The sequence below is a fragment of the Salvia miltiorrhiza genome, chromosome 3 (assembly GCF_028751815.1).
Source record: "Salvia miltiorrhiza cultivar Shanhuang (shh) chromosome 3, IMPLAD_Smil_shh, whole genome shotgun sequence".
Lineage (NCBI taxonomy): Eukaryota > Viridiplantae > Streptophyta > Magnoliopsida > Lamiales > Lamiaceae > Salvia > Salvia miltiorrhiza.
This window is the reverse complement of record NC_080389.1, coordinates 57,687,859-57,707,436: the sequence shown is the minus strand read 5'-3', so window position 1 is coordinate 57,707,436 and position 19,578 is coordinate 57,687,859. Positions and strand designations below refer to the sequence as shown.

Sequence of the window (19,578 nt, the reverse complement as noted above, 5' to 3'; positions counted from 1 at the left end):
CTTTCAATACATAAAATAAAATGATTGAACGATCACAATTCAACACTTAAGTCATATTTTTATCTTAAAAAAAACACTTAAGACATATTTGGCTCTAAGAAAAACTAATATTTCAATAATAAAAAATAAAATAAAATAATTTGAGCCATGATCATGCTACTCCACCATCACCTTCAAAATTTTAAATTTCATCCTTTTTTCAGGGCCGCCTTGTTTATTTTATTTATTTGTATTGCTGCATGTCTAAAAGAGTAATTAAATATAACTATGTACAATAGATTGTTTGTATGGACATTAAGGTAAAAATCTTCACTTTCAAAGTACCATAGTATATAGAAGTGGTTCATGTAAGAATAACTAAATAAAATAAAAATGAAATTATATAAAGATTAATGATTTAAATTGAATTTTACATAATATGTGGGAAAATTCTCAATCTTGGATGTGAGAAACTCCATGGCCAATATATTTACACAAGGGATTATGCAATATATAAATTTTAATCAAATTTCTCTTACGTAAAATGAAATTTTTAGAAGCATTTTTTTTTTGGAACAAATTCTTAGAAGCATCTAATCTAAGTTAACCTTAAAATTATTTAATACTGTTACAATAAGTCTGTATAATATGACAAAAATATAGAAGATAAGTAGCGCATCTGGTGTAGTGGTATCATAGTACCCTCCCACGGTACTGACCAGGGTTCGATTCCCTGGATGCGCATTTCATTTTAACTTTCTTTTATCAATCACAAAATAATACTACAATCTATCTATACCCATATTAAACGAAAGTTTACAGTAGTTTATTTTAAATGCCATATTCATCAGTTATCTTAGAATCGTGCCACTTATATTTTGTGTAGGTGGTGTTGCATCAATGCTACATCAAGAATTTGAATTTATTAATTTTTGTAAACCTATCTATGCATTAATAAACTTACAAAAATAAATATTAGCATGTGCACATCGTGCAATACATAAAAAATATTTTTATATAATTGATACCAATTCAATTATTATATATATAAATATAATAAAAAAAGAGTAATAACGTTAAAATACTTGAATTTTCATACACGTTGACATTTCTAGTTTTGAACACGAACTTAAAATTCTGCTTTTAAATACATGAACTTTCATTTCTTTCTAATTTTGCACACAACAAATATTTTTAACAACTGAAAGTTGAGGTACAAGTCAGAATTGACTAATTTTCATTTGTTATTAAGTGAAGTATCAATTATAATGTGTGACAATGTTTAATTTAATATGATTATATATAAATGAAAATACTAAAATTTAGCCATTATTTTTCAGTTGTTAGCCACCATTTTCTCTTTTGCTGCGCATGAAGTTGGGTTCTATCTTTAGCATCCAAGGTCAAGGTGCCAACATGACAATTTGCAACAATAGCTTCCAGCTCTAGTTCCTTAGCTCCTTATTTCTTTTTAGGAGCTGGCATTTGCCACCATCCTTATGCAGTCTGTCAAATGTTCTAGCTAGTTTGAATTTATTACTCTCTGCATTTCAATATTGATGGTTTGGATTTTTTATTGGATTGTCCCATATATAATGATTTGTTTTCTTTTTCAGGTATAACTAAACCTAATTAAAATAATTTTTAATTATATATATATATATTATTTTAACTATAATAGTTACGGTGTATATTCAAATAATTTCTTTTGGTAGTGAATTATTATATAATTATTTTTTGGATTTACTGTCAAAAATTAAATTAATATATACTCCGTACTATAAATACAGTAAATCAACTTATTTCTCCTTGCTCGCGATACATGTTGTTAATGAGGAGTTTAAAGGTATGGATTCCCTAAGTGATGATTTGTTTGAGGTGTTCGTCATTGCTAAGGAGCGTATTGTTAGTGATTTTCGTCATGTTCGTAGAGAAGCCAATAGAGTGGCTCATTGTTCGGCAAATTTTGTCGCGGTTTCGTCTGGTGTAATGATCTGGGACTGGGAGGCAAGTTTTCCGGCTTGGCTCTTGGATATTGCTGCTCGGGATCTTTAATTTAATAGAGATCTTTCCCTTTCAAAAAAAAAACTATAATCACATCTCTATTCACATGAGTTTCTGAAGATACATATTACATTCCATGAATGTGATTTTCACGACAACGAACATTTCTGATTGATATATATTATTAATACCTGACAATTAAAGAGTAAAATAGCGATACAGTTGCGCGTAATATGTGGCTACAACATTCTGCCATGGGCGAAGCATGCATCTTCACATGCATGATGGACGTGATTTTCATGACAACGATGTGTTCCTTTTGAGATATATATACTTACTTTCAAAGTTTGTAAAAAATTAAAATGAGTCCAAAGCTCGTGTTTGACACCATTAAACCTAGGTCATAAGTATAGTTTTAATTGAAGGTATATACTTAAATTTGCTATTTAATTGCTTAAAAAACAGCGCATCTGGTGTAGTGGTATCATAGTACCCTCCCACGGTACTGACCAGGGTTCGATTCCCTGGATGCGCAATCTTCCTTAAAATTTTTGTTTTGCCTGAATTTCTTGAGATTTTATAATGTGCCTTAGCCTTGAATTGGCTGAGATAAATATATTCCAAAGCAGTTTTGGAAATGTGCAATTTCTCCTAGTCGAGTATTTTTAGTTTTTATGTAGTTGCTTATATTCTTATTTTAATAGTATATACTTTTTTGGTGTGTGAGATTTAAGGATAGCTACAAGTATGAGAGATTTACGAGATTGCACTGGTTTAAATTCTTATTTTAATATTTGTTTTTGACTGAGATAAATATATTCAAAAATAGTTTTGTAAATGTGCAATTTCCCGTAGTTGTGTATTTTTAGTTTTTATACAATTGCTTAGATTCTCGTTTTAGTGTTTTTGTCTTTTGGGTGCGTGACTTTAGCTACAACAAAGGAAGAAAGAGTTAATATGAGAGATTTTAGGAGATTGGAGGTTTTAATTTCTTTCTTTTTCTTTGGAATTAGGAGAAAGAAATGATGGTTGTTGAACTCTGATCATAATATAAGAATAAAAAAATTACTTAAAATATAAGATTTGTATCATTTAAATTAAAATATTTAGATTTTCATCGGACATAGTTAGTAACTTTTTTTCTTTTATAGATATAAAGAATTTGGAAGGGGGTTTTCACTTAAATACAATGCATAATGCAGTCGGAGTAAAAGAGACGCTAGGAAAAAGATTTTGACAAAACAGAAAATTTCAATGAAGGCAAATTCATGAAAAAAAAGGTTATGAGTTGAAAGTCCATTAATGCATTTTAAGTGAAACTATTTGGAAGAACTCTTAGAGCATTGGCAACGCCCTTACTCGAGCGCCTACTCGAGTAGAGAGGTGCACTCGAGTATGGCGTTGCAGGGAGGGGCTACTCGAATCTTGGAGTATGCACGAGTAATTTTTTTTTTTTTTTTTTTTTATAATTCTCTTCTCCTCTTGAAAAATCTATCTCTCCTCTTTAAAAATTAAAAAAATCAAGTAGACTATCAAGTAACCCCAATACAGCACTACTTACTCAATATCACAACTCACTATCAAATAGGCTATCAAGTAAGCTAATTGCGGATGCTCTTATACTCATATAAATATAGATATTGACTATGTTTGATTTCACTTAATCTATTTATTTTAACACAGTTATTTAAGAATATAACATAAAAGTAAGTAAAATTATATTTAATATAGCATAAAATGAATATATAAAATTAAGTTAAATGTGACAGAGAAAATATATACTACTACTAAATAAAAGAATAAATAAAAAGGAAAAGGACAAAAAAAGGGTGAAAACTGCAAAGAACTGCAGGAAGAAAGCTGCAGGCAATAGACAATAGCAGTCGAGCTGGAAACAGTTACTTGGGCTTTGCCGCCGCCACTTACATAATTTTCACTTCATTTATTGCACTGAGGGGAAATATAGCACAAATCTCAGAAATTCCACTTCCCCTGTTTCTAGGGTTTTGCTTTTCTCGCTATTCACGAAACCTATATTCATCCCTGGGCAATTTCATAATTTTCTCTTCATTTGGGAGGTTCATCGGGAATTGATGGCGGCGGAGTGGCACCAATTCCTTCAATCGGTGTTGTTGGGAGTCATCTTCTCGTACCTACTCGCGAAGCTATTCTCTGTTATATTCGCCTTCCGCGACGAGAATCTGAGGATCACGCGCGCTGATTCCCTCGAACCTGAAGCTGAAGAGAGAGCCGCAGATTCTCCGGCTCGGAATTCGGATGAGAATGAGCCGTTGATCCGTGGAGGTGCGGTATCGGGGAATGAAAGCGTGGTGACGAGTGATCATAGTGATAGTGATGATGATTGGGAGGGCGTTGAGAGCACCGAATTGGATGAGATCTTCAGTGCCGCCACTGCGTTTGTTGCGGCCACGGCTGCCGACAGGTCCGCGATGAAGGTGTCGAATGATGTCCAGCTACAGCTTTATAGCTTGTATAAGATTGCGACTGAGGGACCGTGTTCGGCTCCCCAGCCTTCTGCCTTGAAAATGACTGCTCGTGCCAAATGGTATAAATAATTTTTATTCCTAATCGAGTTTCATGGTTCTCATTTGAGACATTTTTCATTTATTATTGATATTTTGTAGATTTTAATATGTGTGGTTTTGGCTTGTAGTTGTTGTTGAGAAATTGTAGATTTGAATTTGGATTTGGATTTGGTCGCCCCAGAAACATGTTAATCTTTGATATGAAGCCTGAATTTTTTTTCCAACTTTAGGTTCAAGTCATTTTGGTAGAGAATTTAAATGACGAAAGAAGATAACCCATCATCACTGTGGTGAGTCCTCTTAAAGAGCCTAATGAATATAACTGGTGATCACAGAAGAGGTTCCCTATTCTTAAGGCACATGAATTGTGCAGTTCTGAATCTCCTGGTTAATAGGGACATGAGTTTTAAATCTGTTACAGGGATTTCTTCCCTCATTGTGAGATCTTGCTTTTATGATTTTGCCACTATTGGAAGTATTTATTCGTTGTTTATTTGTATTCTATTCTGAAGATGTTTCTTGCAGTTTCTATTGTAAGAATTGTACATTCTTAGGATTGTGTATAAAGTTAGAAATTTGCAGTGGCATATGGCTTTCTACTTCATGTTGCTTTGCTTGTTTTCTCTGCCTTTTGAGGTTTAAGATATTATGGCTGACCCATTGAAAGATTTATCTTTTTGTGTGCTAGGCAAGCGTGGCAGAAATTGGGTGCTATGCCTCCTGAAGAAGCAATGGAGAAGTACATCGACATTGTTTCGGAGTTATATCCCACTTGGGCTTCTGGCCTTGCCACTGTGAGACCAGATTCATTTAGCTCTTTTTTATGTACTCCGAGTTCTATATTGATTCTGATCCTAACCATTGTTGTTGTTGGCATTTATATGCATCATACAGCAGCAGCAGAAGAAGAAAGATGAAAGTACCAGTGATACATCTATGGGAGGTGCAGGAGGACCTATGGGACCTGTTTTTAGTACATTTGTTTATGAAGAGGAATCGGGAACTGACTTGTGAGTGTTCTAGCTATTTCATTTAATGTTATATGTCTTTCATTCGCATCATCTCACTATATCCTCTGTATAGTTGTCAACATGTTTCATGACTTCTATGGTGCAATCTCCTATATCTTTTACTATATGCCTTACTTTAGGGATGATTTTGAATTGTGGATCTAACTTATTCTTGTGTCATCAAGTTCTGAGTTCCAACCATATATCCACTCTGCATATCTTCCGACAATACTCTTCAAATCTCGCTTGCATGTAACTGGGATAATGCATAATCTAATTGGAAAAATACATACGTCCTGTCTGATATTTTAATTAGTATATGGTTTCAGATATGTCCTTGGGGTTAGATAGAATCGAGGTAATTGTGCATGGAGTGTGGACATAGAACTAGCAAACATAAAACTAGTTTGCTAGTTCTTTTCTTCATTAATATGATTCAGAGAGGATGATTTGTTTGAATCTAATCTTTCTATTTTCTTTGAAGGAAATTGGATGCTATTCATGCTTTTGCCCGAGAAGGAGATGAAGGAAACCTGGTCAAGTGCATTGAGAGTGATGTCCCCTTAAACCTGAAAGGTTTGTAGATGTCAAAATTCTTTAATCCCCTGTTATATGTTCTCCCTTTCTCGTGGGCATGTTATAAGAAGGTGTTCGCTGATTGCCGTCCGTTAAGTTGCTCCTTGAGAAGGAGAACTCTTACTTTTAAACAATTAAGGCTGTCAATTTTCTTTGGATCTGTACTATGTTTTCGGGGAGTTAAAAGGAAAAACTGCAGTTCGGCAAATTCAATACCATCCATGTCAGATTAAAATCTGTGTCTTGCATTTCTAACATACAAATAGATCCTTTTGATCTATGATTGTTAATTTATTTGTTTGGATAATATAATTTTCCCAATTTTTGCAGACAGTGAGGGCCGCACTCCTTTGCACTGGGCTGTAGATCGAGGCCATTTGAATATTACTGCATTGCTTCTGAACAAGAACGCTGATGTTAATGCTAAGGTAGTTGCGAATTGTATATTTGGTGATTAAATATTCACAATCATTCGCTCTTCTAAGAAAAGATAGCATGTCCTCCCAAGACACAACATCAAATTTACTATTTCATGCGGAAAAGATGTTGTGAAGAGCTTATAAGGTGGCCTTTAGTTATATATCTTGGGCTCTGAGCTGGCTGTTATTAGATATCCACTCGTCTCTGAAAAAATAAATATGCTCTGAGAAAATGGTTGTTAACATTTACACAGGTGTAATGTGATTGGATGATAGCTCTGAATTCTGTAGATATTACCGGGCATATTTTTGTGTTGTGCTTATTGACAATGAACTTCTGCTACACTTAATGCTGCTGGTATTTGTATATTTAGGAAAATGATATAAAGTGATTATGCTTGTCTAATCTTCAAACACTAAACAAATTTTGACCTGATTTCTTTGACTATTTATTATTTAGTTATTACATCAGCCAGAAAAAATAAAATAATGGAGTAGTTTTTGAGAGTAATAATAGAGTAGTACTTTTTGTTGGAACAGAGCTGCATTGCTGGTTTTGCGAAATGTTTAACTGCGTGTGTTATTGTAGGATGGTGAAGGTCAAACCCCTTTGCATTACGCTGCTGTGTGTGAGAGAACTGCCATTGCGGAGTTACTTGTGAAACATGGTGCCGACATAGAAGTAAAAGACGACGAAGGAAATGCTCCAAGGGATCTTTGTGAGTCGAGGTGGTCAGGGTTGGAGCTTGTTACTAAAGCGGCCGACTGATTGTCTCAATTCAAGGGTTCCACAGTGTACATTCTTCTGTCGTAACCATCTCAAGGATTAAGCAAATTTTCAGCCTTGATGGATTGCTGCTGGTGTCTAAACTTTGAAGTTCCGACCTCAATTTGTTCTTTGCCTAGTTGGAGTAGGTGGAATTTTGGGGGCTCATGTGCAATTCCTTGTTTTTGTGTCGCGGATAGATTTAATTGAAGCTAATCCAATTCATGCCCTTCCTCGTCTTCTTTTGTTCTGCATTCTGGCAGTCATCTTTTAAGATTTTGATAAGGTTATTAATTATGCTTTCCTGAAAGGTTAATGTAACTGGAAAACAAATTACTATGAGATTTTAAATGAAGGCAGAAACCAACCAGAAAAATTAGTACGAATTGTCGTTTCAGGTGTTGTAGAATGAGTGTATGAATCAAGTATTAATCTCTAATATACTGTTCAGATATTCCGTACACCGTTAAATCCTATTTATATGCTGTACTACTCCGAGCATCACAATTCACGTAATCAAAACTTTCTTTCTCGAAAAAAGGAAACAATAGCTCCATGAAAATTGGAGTATCATGTCCTACCTCTACTACGTCTCATCATCCATAAAAAACCTATGTTTTACAGTTCATCATGTTCTTCCTCCGCGGAGCCACCAGGTGCACCACCTGACCTCTGGTAAACTGCTGTGATGATGGGATTGCAGACAGCTTCTACCTCCTTGAGCTTCTCCTCGTACTCCTCCTTCTCCGCGTTCTGATTGTCGTCCATCCACTCCAGCGCCTCCTTGGTCGCCGCCTCCACCTTCTCCTTCTCGTCCGCCTCCAACTTGTCGGCCAGCTTGTCCTTGTCGTTTATCTGGTTCCTCATGTTGTAAACGTACGTCTCCAGGCTGTTCCTAGCATCGATTCTCTCCTTCACCTTCTTGTCTTCGTCAGCAAACTCCTCCGCCTCCTTCACCATCCGCTCGATCTCTTCCTGGCTGAGACGGCCCTTGTCGTTGGTGATCGTGATCTTCTCCGACCGCCCTGAGGCCTTGTCTTGGGCCTTGACGTTCAGAATGCCATTGGCGTCCACCTCGAAGGTGACTTCGATCTGAGGGGTCCCTCTGTTCACAAACAAGACAAACTGTGTCATTATAAATCCTTTGGGATAGGGATAGTCTTAGTAGAGAGAGGGAGAGACGAACCTTGGTGCCGGTGGGATGCCAGTCAAGTCGAACTTCCCGAGCAACCTACAGTCCTTGGTAAGACTTCTTTCACCCTCAAAAACCTATTACACACCACAGCATAATATCGTCAAGATTCGCTTACAAAATCCTATTTCTATCCAAATTAACAAGACTGAATCGAACCTAATTATACCTGAATTGTGACGGTGGTTTGTTGATCTTGGTAAGTGGTGAAAACTTGGGATTTCGTGGTTGGGATAACAGCGTTTCTTGGGATCAATTTCGTCATCACTCCTCCAACAGTTTCAATGCCGAGGGTCAATGGAGCCACATCCAATAGGAGAATATCTGATTCAAATGCGTTTTGTTTTAGCTTAACTCCCAACTAAAATCTGCAATGCAACAACGAAAAGAGCCACTACTTACCTTTGGTTTCATCACCTCCCTCTCCGCTCAGGATTCCTCCTTGGACAGCAGCGCCAAAAGCGACAGCCTCGTCGGGGTTCACACCCTTGTTAGGTTCCTTGCCGTCGAAAAAGTCCTTGAGTAGCTGTTGAATCTTGGGAATCCTGGTGCTTCCACCAACAAGGACAATCTCATCGATCTGGCGTTTCTCTAAACCAGCATCGTCCATAGCCTTCTTAACAGGGCCCATGGTTTTCCTGAACAAATCATTGTTCAATTCCTCGAAACGGGCTCTGGTTAGGGGCTCCGAGAAATCCACTCCGTCGAAGAGGGACTCGATTTCCACTCGGACCTGGTGCTGACTACTCAAGGCTCTCTTAGCACGCTCACACTCCCTCCTCAACTTTCCAAGTGCCCTGTTGTCCTTGCTGATGTCCTTTCCATGCTTCTTCTTCACCAGCTTAATGAAGTATTCCATGATTCTTTGATCAAAATCCTCACCTGCAGCGACAACCAAACATGTCGATAAGATACATTATATCGGACCAGAAATGCATCATCAAATTCAATCTTTTCAAGGGTTTTACTTGATTGTATATAATTAGTTGGGATTAGAGAAAGAACAATCTTTACCTCCCAAGTGAGTGTCTCCATTTGTAGCAAGAACCTCAAAAACACCATTATCAATGGTCAAGATACTGACATCGAATGTTCCACCACCAAGGTCAAACACAAGAATGTTCTTTTCACCACCTTTCTTGTCCAAACCGTATGCAAAAGCTGCAGCAGTTGGTTCATTGATAATCCTCGCAACATTCAGCCCAGCAATCGTGCCAGCATCTTTGGTGGCCTGCCTTTGAGCATCATTGAAGTAAGCTGCAAATGACAATATACATAAAAATCAGCCACGAAACGACATCCAAATCTTAAATGTTATTCAGGCCAAAAAATATACCAGGGACGGTGACGACAACATCCTTAACTTTCTTTCCAAGATAAGCCTCAGCTGTCTCCTTCATCTTTACCAAAATCATGGCGCTGATCTCCTCAGGGCTGAAGACCTTTTTCTCACCATCCTTCACATTGACTTCAATGTAAGGCTTGCCGTCCTTGTTCACAATCTTGTACGGGACAAGCTTCATGTCCCTTTGAACTTCTTTATCCTCAAACCTATTCATCAGCAAGAATTAACACAGTCATGAAATTGTCAATAATTCGCCATCACATAAATGGAAGATTAGAAGAGAAGAGAAATTACTTTCTTCCGATGAGTCTCTTGACATCGAAGATCGTCCTCTCAGGATTAACAGCTGCTTGATTCTTTGCAGCCTCACCAATCAACCTCTCACTGTCGGTGAACGCAACCCATGATGGGGTGATGCGGTTACCTTGATCGTTTGCTATAATTTCAACATGTCCGTTTTTGTAAACCCCAACGCATGAATAAGTTGTACCCAGGTCTATCCCAATAACTGTCCCGAGTTTGGTAGCCTCCTCTTTGGCTATCGAAAATGCGAAAAAACAGCCTGTTTCACAATTCAAAAAAATCAAATATCACATCAACACATTTATCCCGACAAATCGCAAAAAAAACACGGTAACCATTTCACCGTGTATCTATCCTTCTAATGAAACAGAGTTAATTATCTGAAATTTCAGACTGGAAATCGCAGATCTAAATCCTATTAACCAAATGAAACTTTGATCATACAAAAAATGCGAATTAGTTGCATCCACACAAACACAGGAAATGAGTACTAATATAGTTGAGCACTGGACGACAGCAAAAGAATATATATATATCAGCTGAAATTGTTCACAAACGGATCATCACTCTCGACGAAAATACGAGACACAATTGCCATGCAAAGCGAAAATGGCAAAACAAAGCTAACCCATCCTCAACGGAAATGTGACACAAAAAAGCTTTTAAAAATGCATAAAATGCAAGAAATCAAGCAATCCATCTACGGACTAAAAAAATGCAAATATTTCAGCTGCAACAGAAAAAAAATATCCGCACACTAAATACTCACCGATCAGAACGAAGGCGAAGACGACAGAGGATGCGCGTCGCTCCCACGCACCAGCCATTGCTGCGAAGCTCAACAATCTACAAGTACAGTTCGCCTTTCACCTATTTGCTCCGTTTGTTTTTCCTTTTCTGTTTGTAGTTACGAATCTGAAGAAGCGTTGATGAGGAGTTCGCAAATATATATAACTCTGGCGCTGGTCTCATACGTCATCCTTGATTACGTGGCCCAATCAGCGCTCGAATATGCGTCATTCTTACTCGCGTTTTGTAGTTTGAATTCGACTATTTGTGTCACTGTGGCCTGCGTGGGCCATCTGCATGGAACTCTAGTGGCAATTTTGATGATGTGGACCAATGAGAACGAGTAACATGGACGTGCTGGCCAATAGGGTTCTTTTGCGACTTGGGATGATCCTGGCCGTTGGATGACTAAAAGCGCTTTTGATCGCCGATTTTTTTTTTCAATTTAAATTGTGTGCATTGCGCGAGTTTCGCTTTCTCATGTCTGGAAACTTCCAGCCTTTTACAGAAACACAAACACTTAACATAGATAAGTAATAAGTAATTAAATAAGTAATTGTTACAAATAAAAACGATAAATTTGGGTGAGCGTATTAATTATAGATATTTACATAAAAATACCCTGACTTTCAACAACTTTTAATTTATTTGTTTTATTTTAACGTATGTAATTTTAATTTCCATCATTGTGTATCCAATTAGCCACTAATACATTTCAATTTTTTTTATCGTTGGTTATTCCACATTATTGATTGCAAAATTGTTTGTCTACTCAACTAGTTATTATTGTCATCTTTAATTATTGTGATGGATTCCACTAATTATTTCAATTTTGTATCGTTGGCTATTCCATATTATTGACTTGATTTTTTTTTTCGTTCAACTAATTATCATTTCAGCTTTATTTATTGTGGTTGGATTCCATTACCATTAATTATTTTAATTTTTTTCTATTCGCTATTCCACATTATTGACTGTCAAAACTTTTGTCCATTTAACTAGCTATCATTAGGGGTGGTAAAACGGTTCCGGTTAATCGGTTTTAACCGTAACCGAACCGAAAAAACCGGTTTTCGGTTAACCGATAACCGGTTTTTACCGGTTCGGTTCGGTTATCGGTTAGTGTGTTCATCACTAATCGGTTAATCGGTTTAACCGGTCGGTTAACCGGTTAAACCGATTAACCGGTCGGTTAACCGGTTAAACCGATTAACCGGTTTATTTTATATTAAATTAATTAATTTATATTTTAATATTTTAATTTAAATAATACATTAATATTTCAAGTATCTATAACAAAAATTTTGTTCTAAATTATTATAAGTTATGAGTTGGTGCAGTGGATACGACCTTATTCTTTCTTTCAAAGGTTAAGAGTTCAAATCCTATTGAACACATTCTACAAATTTGAATTTTCTTTAAATAAAAACTGGTTAACCGAATTAACTGGTTAAATTCGGACAAATTGAGAAATCGTGGATTAATCGGTTTGATCGGTTAACCGATTAACCGGTCCAGTTAACCGGCCCGATTAATCGGTTAACCGGTCCAATAATCGGTTCGGTTATCGGTTAGGGAAATGGCCCTTAATCGGTTCCGATTAACTGGTAAATCGGTTCGGTTAAAACCGAACCGACCGGTTTACCAGCCCCATAATCTCGACTTTAATTATTGTAGTTGGATTCCACTTATTATTTCCATTTTGTTTATTTGATTATTCAACATTAATTACTGACTACCAAAGCTTTTGTCCATTCAATTAGTTATTTTTGTCAGCTTTAACTATTGTGGTTGGATTTCATTAGTTATTTCATTTTTTTATCGTTCGTTATTTCACATTATTGACTGCAAAAACTTACGTTTATTCAAACAACTATCATTATCAACTTTAATTATTATAGTTAGATTCCATTAAATATTTGATTTTTTTATCGTTGACAATAAAAGTTATATAACTCTAATGTGAAAATCGAGTCATATACATTAGATACTCATATATATATTCACAACCCAATCAAATCACTAAAATTAAATATCCCCCAACACATTTTGCTTGTTCTTGCCGACCTTTTGAAATTTAATTTCTTATATAGGGGATGAATTTTTTAGATTTGGAATCATATGAGGGTTGAAAGCCCCTTCTATGAATATTAGAAAATGAAAGCACAACAGCCAATAATATTTGTTGATACACTTTTCATAACTATTTATAAGCAAAATAGTGTGGCTATTCATGTGGACCAGTGTAGGGATGGCAGTGGATCCTGGACCCGGTCCAGATACGGATCTGGATCTCAATTTTTTGGATCCGTGGATCTGGATCTAATTTTATAAAACGGATCTGGATCTTAAAATTTGAGATCCGGATCCGACCCAGATCCGACCCGTGGACCCGATTTTATTTAAAATATATTATTTATTTTTTATATTTATTTTATTAATAATATTATATATATTAAAAATTAAAAATAATAGAGAAATTAGAATAACTTTAAAAATTAAAACCTTAGTTTCCAATTATAATTCTCCCTCTAACCTCTCTCGGTTCCTCTCCCAATCTCCCTCACCCGCCGCTTCAGTCACTCTCCCTCAATCCCTCGCCCGGCCGACGCCCGCCGCCCACCGCCTCACCAGTTCGCCCGCCGCCTTACCAGTTCGCCGCCCATCGCCTCACCAGTTCGCCCGCCCGCAGCCGACGAAGGCGGGGACCTTCTCCGGTTCATCCGCCACCTTCAGACCTTCTCCAGTTCGTCGGTCGACTCTTCGTGCTGCCCATCTCCATCTCCGGCCGCCGCCTGCGTCCGGTCGCCGCCAGACTCCACCACCTTCTCCAGTTCGGCAGAATCCTTTTTATTTTATTTTTCTTCTACTTGTATACTGCAAGTTTCTCTCTGTTCCATACTGTTTTCGAATCTTTGTGAATGGGGAAATGATTTATGTGTGCTTTGAGTATAAGTCAAATCTAATCGTATAAAGTATGATTTATGTGTGCTTTGAGTTTTAAGTCTAGTGCTGCTTTACATTTGTTCATGATGTTAGGTTTGTTTTGAGTGGATTTATATCTCCATTTTGTGAATTTATTTTTGAATTTAATTTGAAAATAGTAGATCCATGGATCTGGACCCGCGGATCTGACGGATCTGGATCTGGATCCAAAATTTTCAGATCCGCGGATCTGGATCCGGATCTGGATCTGGTATTGGCCAGATTCGGCCCGTTGCCATCCCTAGACCAGTGGCGATAGAGATCGAAGTAAATGAAGAATGTAAAGGAATTAATTGCATCCATATGGAGTATAATATACAGCCATAGGTCATTTAATTTTTCGACTATCACACTTTAGCACATAATCAATGTCAATTTCCAAATCAATGTGTATCAAAATGTCAATTTCCAAATCAATGTGTATCAAATGGATTAAACGCCAATCCGACAACTGAAAATGAGAAAGCTATAATTTGAAATCACACGTCATAATTTTACATTACGTCATTTACAACTAATAGTAAAATAAACAATTAAGATTACGTAAGTGTTTTAACGATTATATTAAACGGTTTTGAATTTCTACAACAAATTATGTGTTATCTTTGGAGGACAAACTCAAGTGTTTGAGTATCAGTTATTATATTTATTTAGTTTAAGATTTAATGCGTCACCTTCCATAGTTAATGCTTATTTTGATTTTAATGCTCCTATAACAAGTTTAATACAATTAACCTTTGCACTTGCGTGTAATGCACGAGAAATATTATTATATAAATTAATATTAACTCAATTATCACATAAAAAAATACTCCATATAATTACAATAAAAATAAATAAATTTGTTAAAAATATTTAAATAAAATTTCACAATCACTTAATTTAAATACATACATGAATATTAAGTATAATTAGTCGTTTCTTCAATCATTGAAATAATACAATTTAAAACTAAAAGTTTTTAACTAAAATATTTAAACATGTATATGTTACGCTATATCTACAATTTAAGTCATTATCTCTTCAATAGAGAATATACTATGGATAAAATTTGATAAATAGATATCTACAATTTAAGTCATTATCTCTTCAACAGAGAATATACTATGGATAAAATTTGATAAATAGATATCGATTACATAAATAAATAACAATTTAAACTTGTTATGAGATTCTAATTCATCTATCTCTCTCTCTCTCTCCCCTCTCTCTCTCTCTCTCTCTCTATATATATATATATATATATATATAGAGAGAGAGAGAGAGATAGAGAGAACTTTATCATTTGAATATTTTTAATAACTTAAAATTCATATATGGACTTGAAAGCAACTTGGAAAGTTCGAGGGACAAGTAAGAAACGCAAGAATGGGGATGGACTTGAAGATGTGTACGCACTCTTTGGTGGGATCAATCGCACGACTGATAAGAGGCTGGAGATACTTGCAAGTCGAATCAGATACGAATTTGACTTGGCCAATGTGAGGAATGAGGCTTATGAGCATTTGAATAGGATGTTGGGGCTTTCGATGAACGACAAGTTCGACGCCTGCGAGCTTCTTGCATTCAAGGTGGAGCAACTAGAATTCTTCATGTGTCTTCCAGAGGATGCAAGGGCGTTGTATGTGATGCGTCTCCTTCAATTGGGGAATAAGTGATTCGCTCGAAGTCAAGTCTCAGCTTTTGAAGTATTCTGAATGCTCTCAAGTCCATCATTTTTTAAAACTCTTATTTGCTCTCAAGTCCATCCCTTTTGAAAACTCTTATCTGATCGGTGAATCTGCTTATAAATTGTTGAAGTAACTGATGGTGTCTAACTTGATGTTAATTATTTTCTTATTGTCTTTGTTACACCATTTGGAAACTTGATAGAGCGCAGCTAAAACCATATTTTGTTGTTACTAGTTTGTAAATATTGTGATGCTCTTTCAGCCTATAGTAATATGATATTATACTAGTTTGTCTATTCGAAATATCCCTTGCTTGTGTTTCCTATCTATGAAATCAGTTCAACGCATAAACAATCACAGGGTTAAGATGATGCTAGTTTATATTTTAAACATGATGGGCTAATACAAAAGGGAATGAGACTGGAGGCTGCATGGTTACAGAAACAAGGGATTAAGTGCTACTAATTCCTAACACAAAACAAAAAGATCTTAACAAACTACCATTACATCTCCATGCCCATCAAAACAAAAGGCTACATATCACCACTACTTGAAAGGGTTGCATGACCCACAAGAACTGCCCTCGGCTTCCTTGGACACCCCACCCAAGTCCTTGGGCATCATTGGAAAGACGTTCCTTGGAGGATACTTCCATCCAGTGCGCGGTGGTGTAGTGTCTGTAGGCTGTGTTGTTGAGTGAGCATCGTTGTCGTCGTGGAATAGTTTCTTGTTCACTCTAATGGCATCCACCAACGAGGGAGAAGTGACATAATCATCTGAGGAAATATCATAAGTAACGTTCACAGCCTTGCCCTACTCTGGGACAGAGTCACTGATGATGATAACGGTATGAGATGGTTCTATTTTGATCGCGGCGGTGTCAAAGAGATTTAACATTTTTAGATGATCCAGCTCTCCGTGATAGTAGTAGGCAGCTGCAAAATTGGCCTCCTAACACGCAACAAAATATACAAAAAGTTTAGATAAGGGGCGAATGAGATGTGTCTAGATAAATATGATGACGAGAGATCTTACCTTGATTATCTTTACCCAAACATTCTTAGCTGCAATGATGCAATTGGCATGTTGGTCCCAATGTGTTTCCGGCATACTCATGATGCGCTTGAAGCACGAAAAACGTCCATGGAGAAATTTTGTGCGTTTCTCGACGTCCATTAAGGTAAGGAGTTTGCTGGAGGTTTGGTTGAGGATTGTTATGGCTTCAACATGAACATGAGGTGATTTGTGTACCGGGGTTGCGTGTCATTTTTCCTTGTGCTCGAGCATGATGTCGAGAAGCTTTGTATCCATCGTCGTATCCCATTTGAGGTCGTAAAAGAAGAAGTCTTGTTCGTGAATTTCAGAGAGCTTCATCATTTTTCTGATTTTTGGCTGCATACTTTCCATGGTATAAGTCATAATTTATAGCAAATCTTGAAGGTAATGCTCGAGTCTCTTATGTTTTTGGTAGGTAATGCGTTATTAATTCATTTTCAGGTTTTACTTAATGAATGCAAGTGGCGGTGCACTACTTACTCCCCGAGAATATCATCATGGCATTTATGATTGATAAATTAAATTTGAAATTACTTTTCCACTTCAGAGAGGAAAAAGGGATGATGTAATGTTGATTAGATAACTTTAATATCAGATTAGCATAATGGCAAGCTGCATAATACATAATCTAGTAAAAAACATGCCCTGAATTGTTACAAGGCACTCGCGCCAAACCATGTAAAAGATATGATTCAACTGTAGCCACAAATCGTCACAGAAATTAAAAGCTAATTAAAACATCAAATAAAACAATTCCCTGCTTCATGGAGCATAGGACCCAACAGAACTCCCGCATTCACCCCATTTCTTCTCGCGCCGGAGCTTTGAGCCTTGCGGCAATTGAGGCCCACTGCGATTAATTAAATACTAGTTTGTTTGAGAATATTGATGTATATATATGTGGAAGGGGAGGGGAGAAATTATTGTGACTAAAATCCGAAACTTCTCACTCTTTCTTATGTACGTATTTTTTAATTTAACATTATGGATTTTGAACCAAAAATTTTGTTTCAAATTTAAAAATAATTTAGTTAGTTTTTGTACTTTAAATAAATTTAAAAATAATTAATATGATCATTTTTATTATTTTTTGCAGTTTTTGTACTTTAAAAATAATAAAAATTAAAAAGGTAAGTACAAAATTACAAAAAATCTACATTGTGGAGAAAACAATAAAACTAACTAAATTCTTTTTTATTTTGAACTAAAAAATTTAAATAAATTTATTTTTTAAAGTATTTAACCATATTTTGTCCGGACATATAATTTTATCTAAATAACATTATTGATTTTTTTACCGAGAATATTATCGTCGCATGAATGTTCTGAACGCAAAAATTCATTCAAGAAGAAATTGATCACGATATGTGGGGATTTAGGAGGTTCTTTCCCCACAACAATTTAAAATAAATTAAAATTGCTAACCTTTTATTTAGTACTATTTCTTAAAAAAAATAGCACCTCATGTTGCCGATTTTTTTTTAAATTTTCAAATTCCGCCCTCCATCCCAATCATGAGATTTCTGTCATTATATCTAATTTATATTCCAACCAATTAATTTTCCTAAGAATTTTATAATAATCAAGTTGATTATTATTATTTTTTATATAAATTTACAATATTAAATAAAGAAATTAAAAGGCCACGTCAAGAGGACTCGAACCCAAGACCTTTGGCCTTAGGTATTAACCCCTTACCGCTTGCCCAACACACGCACACATCTTCAAGTTGATTATTGGATGGTCTTTGAGTAGCCCTTGAGATTTGTTGGAGAAGTATGCGTCCGATCTTCTTGGACTTGATCTTTGAGCTTTATGACGTTGATTTGGAGGGTTAAACGTTGGGCTTGACTTGGGAATAGAGCTTTGGAACATTGATGCAGAGGGCCTACGGTTTGTTTCTAGATCGAATATTGGGCTTGACTTGAGATTTGAGCTTTAAACGGGATATGGAGGGTCTTCACCTTATTTCTAGAATAAACGTTGGGCTTGACATGGGAATAGAGCTTTGGAACGTTGATACAGAGGGTCTACGCCTTGTTTCTAGATCGAATATTGGTTTGACTTGAGCTTTGGGCTTTAAAATGTTGATGCAGAGGGTCTGCACCTTATTTCTGGATTGAACTGGACTTGATTTGAGATTTGGGTTGTTTCCACGAAGAACGCCTTGAACTTTGAGCTTTGTGCTTTATAACCTTGATGCAGAGGGCATTCGCCTTATTTATGGATCGAACATTGGGCTTGACTTGAGTTTTGGGCTACTTCGACGAAGAACGCCTTGAAGCTCGATGGGGCACCTTGAATATTGGAGAGAAGTTCATTGTAGAAAATTTTCCCCAATTCTTGAGCTCTTGAATTATGATTTGGTGTGTTTAGAATTAATATGGAGACCCTGATCCTATTTATAGGTGTAGAAAAAGTCAGGCTTTGGGCCTGAGCCCGCATAATTATGGGAATAGGGTTGATGTGGCAGAATTTTATTTGCTTTTGAAGATTCATATAGAGAGAGAGAGAAAGGTTCAACAGAGAATGCTAACTATTTAGTGAATAGAGAATTCGTGAAACAAAAACGAACAGATTTATAATTTTGATGAACAAATCAATGTACCGCATGAACAATAATTTGTTCTGGGTTCGAATCTTGCTGGTGGCGATTTTTTCTCTATTTTTACTAAATACGTCTGTTCATTACTTATGCTGATTTGTTCGTAAAATATATAAATTTGTTCATAATGAACAAAAAATAATTCTCTATGGAACTCAACCCTATCTATCTATATATATATTTGACGGAATTCATATATATAAATATTAAGATTTGATTTGTTGCCAAATAAATTGATCTCTATCTTTGAGTTATTATAATGTTTTTATCAATAATATATCATATTTAATCTTGGATTTCATAAGATTAGAAAATAAACAAAGATATACAACT

At 36.0% G+C, this 19,578-nt stretch overlaps 2 protein-coding genes and 2 non-coding genes across 5 annotated transcripts; 3 read left to right on the top strand and 1 right to left on the bottom strand.

The window, feature by feature from the left end:
* The first annotated feature begins 652 nt into the window (after positions 1-652).
* Positions 653-723, top strand: TRNAG-CCC (transfer RNA glycine (anticodon CCC)). Its single transcript has one exon. It is a non-coding gene; the product is annotated as a tRNA-Gly (tRNA).
* A 1,724-nt stretch (positions 724-2,447) lies between these two features.
* Positions 2,448-2,518, top strand: TRNAG-CCC (transfer RNA glycine (anticodon CCC)). The gene has a single exon. It is a non-coding gene; the product is annotated as a tRNA-Gly (tRNA).
* A 1,301-nt stretch (positions 2,519-3,819) lies between these two features.
* Positions 3,820-7,529, top strand: LOC131014715 (acyl-CoA-binding domain-containing protein 1). Of its 2 annotated transcripts, none has more exons than XM_057942782.1 (6): positions 3,820-4,549; positions 5,218-5,323; positions 5,424-5,539; positions 6,024-6,115; positions 6,446-6,543; positions 7,124-7,529. In XM_057942782.1, the coding sequence occupies exons 1-6, from the start codon at positions 4,077-4,079 to the stop codon at positions 7,301-7,303; spliced, it is 1,065 nt and encodes a 354-aa protein (XP_057798765.1). In that variant the 5' UTR covers positions 3,820-4,076; the 3' UTR covers positions 7,304-7,529. The 2 variants fall into 2 exon arrangements, with proteins under 2 accessions (XP_057798765.1, XP_057798766.1); XM_057942783.1 differs by having other exon boundaries at positions 3,827-4,549; positions 5,427-5,539.
* A 188-nt stretch (positions 7,530-7,717) lies between these two features.
* On the bottom strand, positions 7,718-11,066 carry LOC131014690 (luminal-binding protein 5). Its single transcript, XM_057942743.1, has 8 exons — positions 10,910-11,066; positions 10,132-10,399; positions 9,829-10,043; positions 9,507-9,749; positions 8,895-9,374; positions 8,662-8,816; positions 8,487-8,569; positions 7,718-8,405 (listed from the first exon to the last, which is right to left on the bottom strand). Exons 1-8 carry the CDS (start codon positions 10,965-10,967, stop codon positions 7,919-7,921), a joined length of 1,989 nt encoding a protein of 662 aa, XP_057798726.1. The 5' UTR covers positions 10,968-11,066; the 3' UTR covers positions 7,718-7,918.
* Between the last annotated feature and the right edge of the window lie 8,512 nt (positions 11,067-19,578).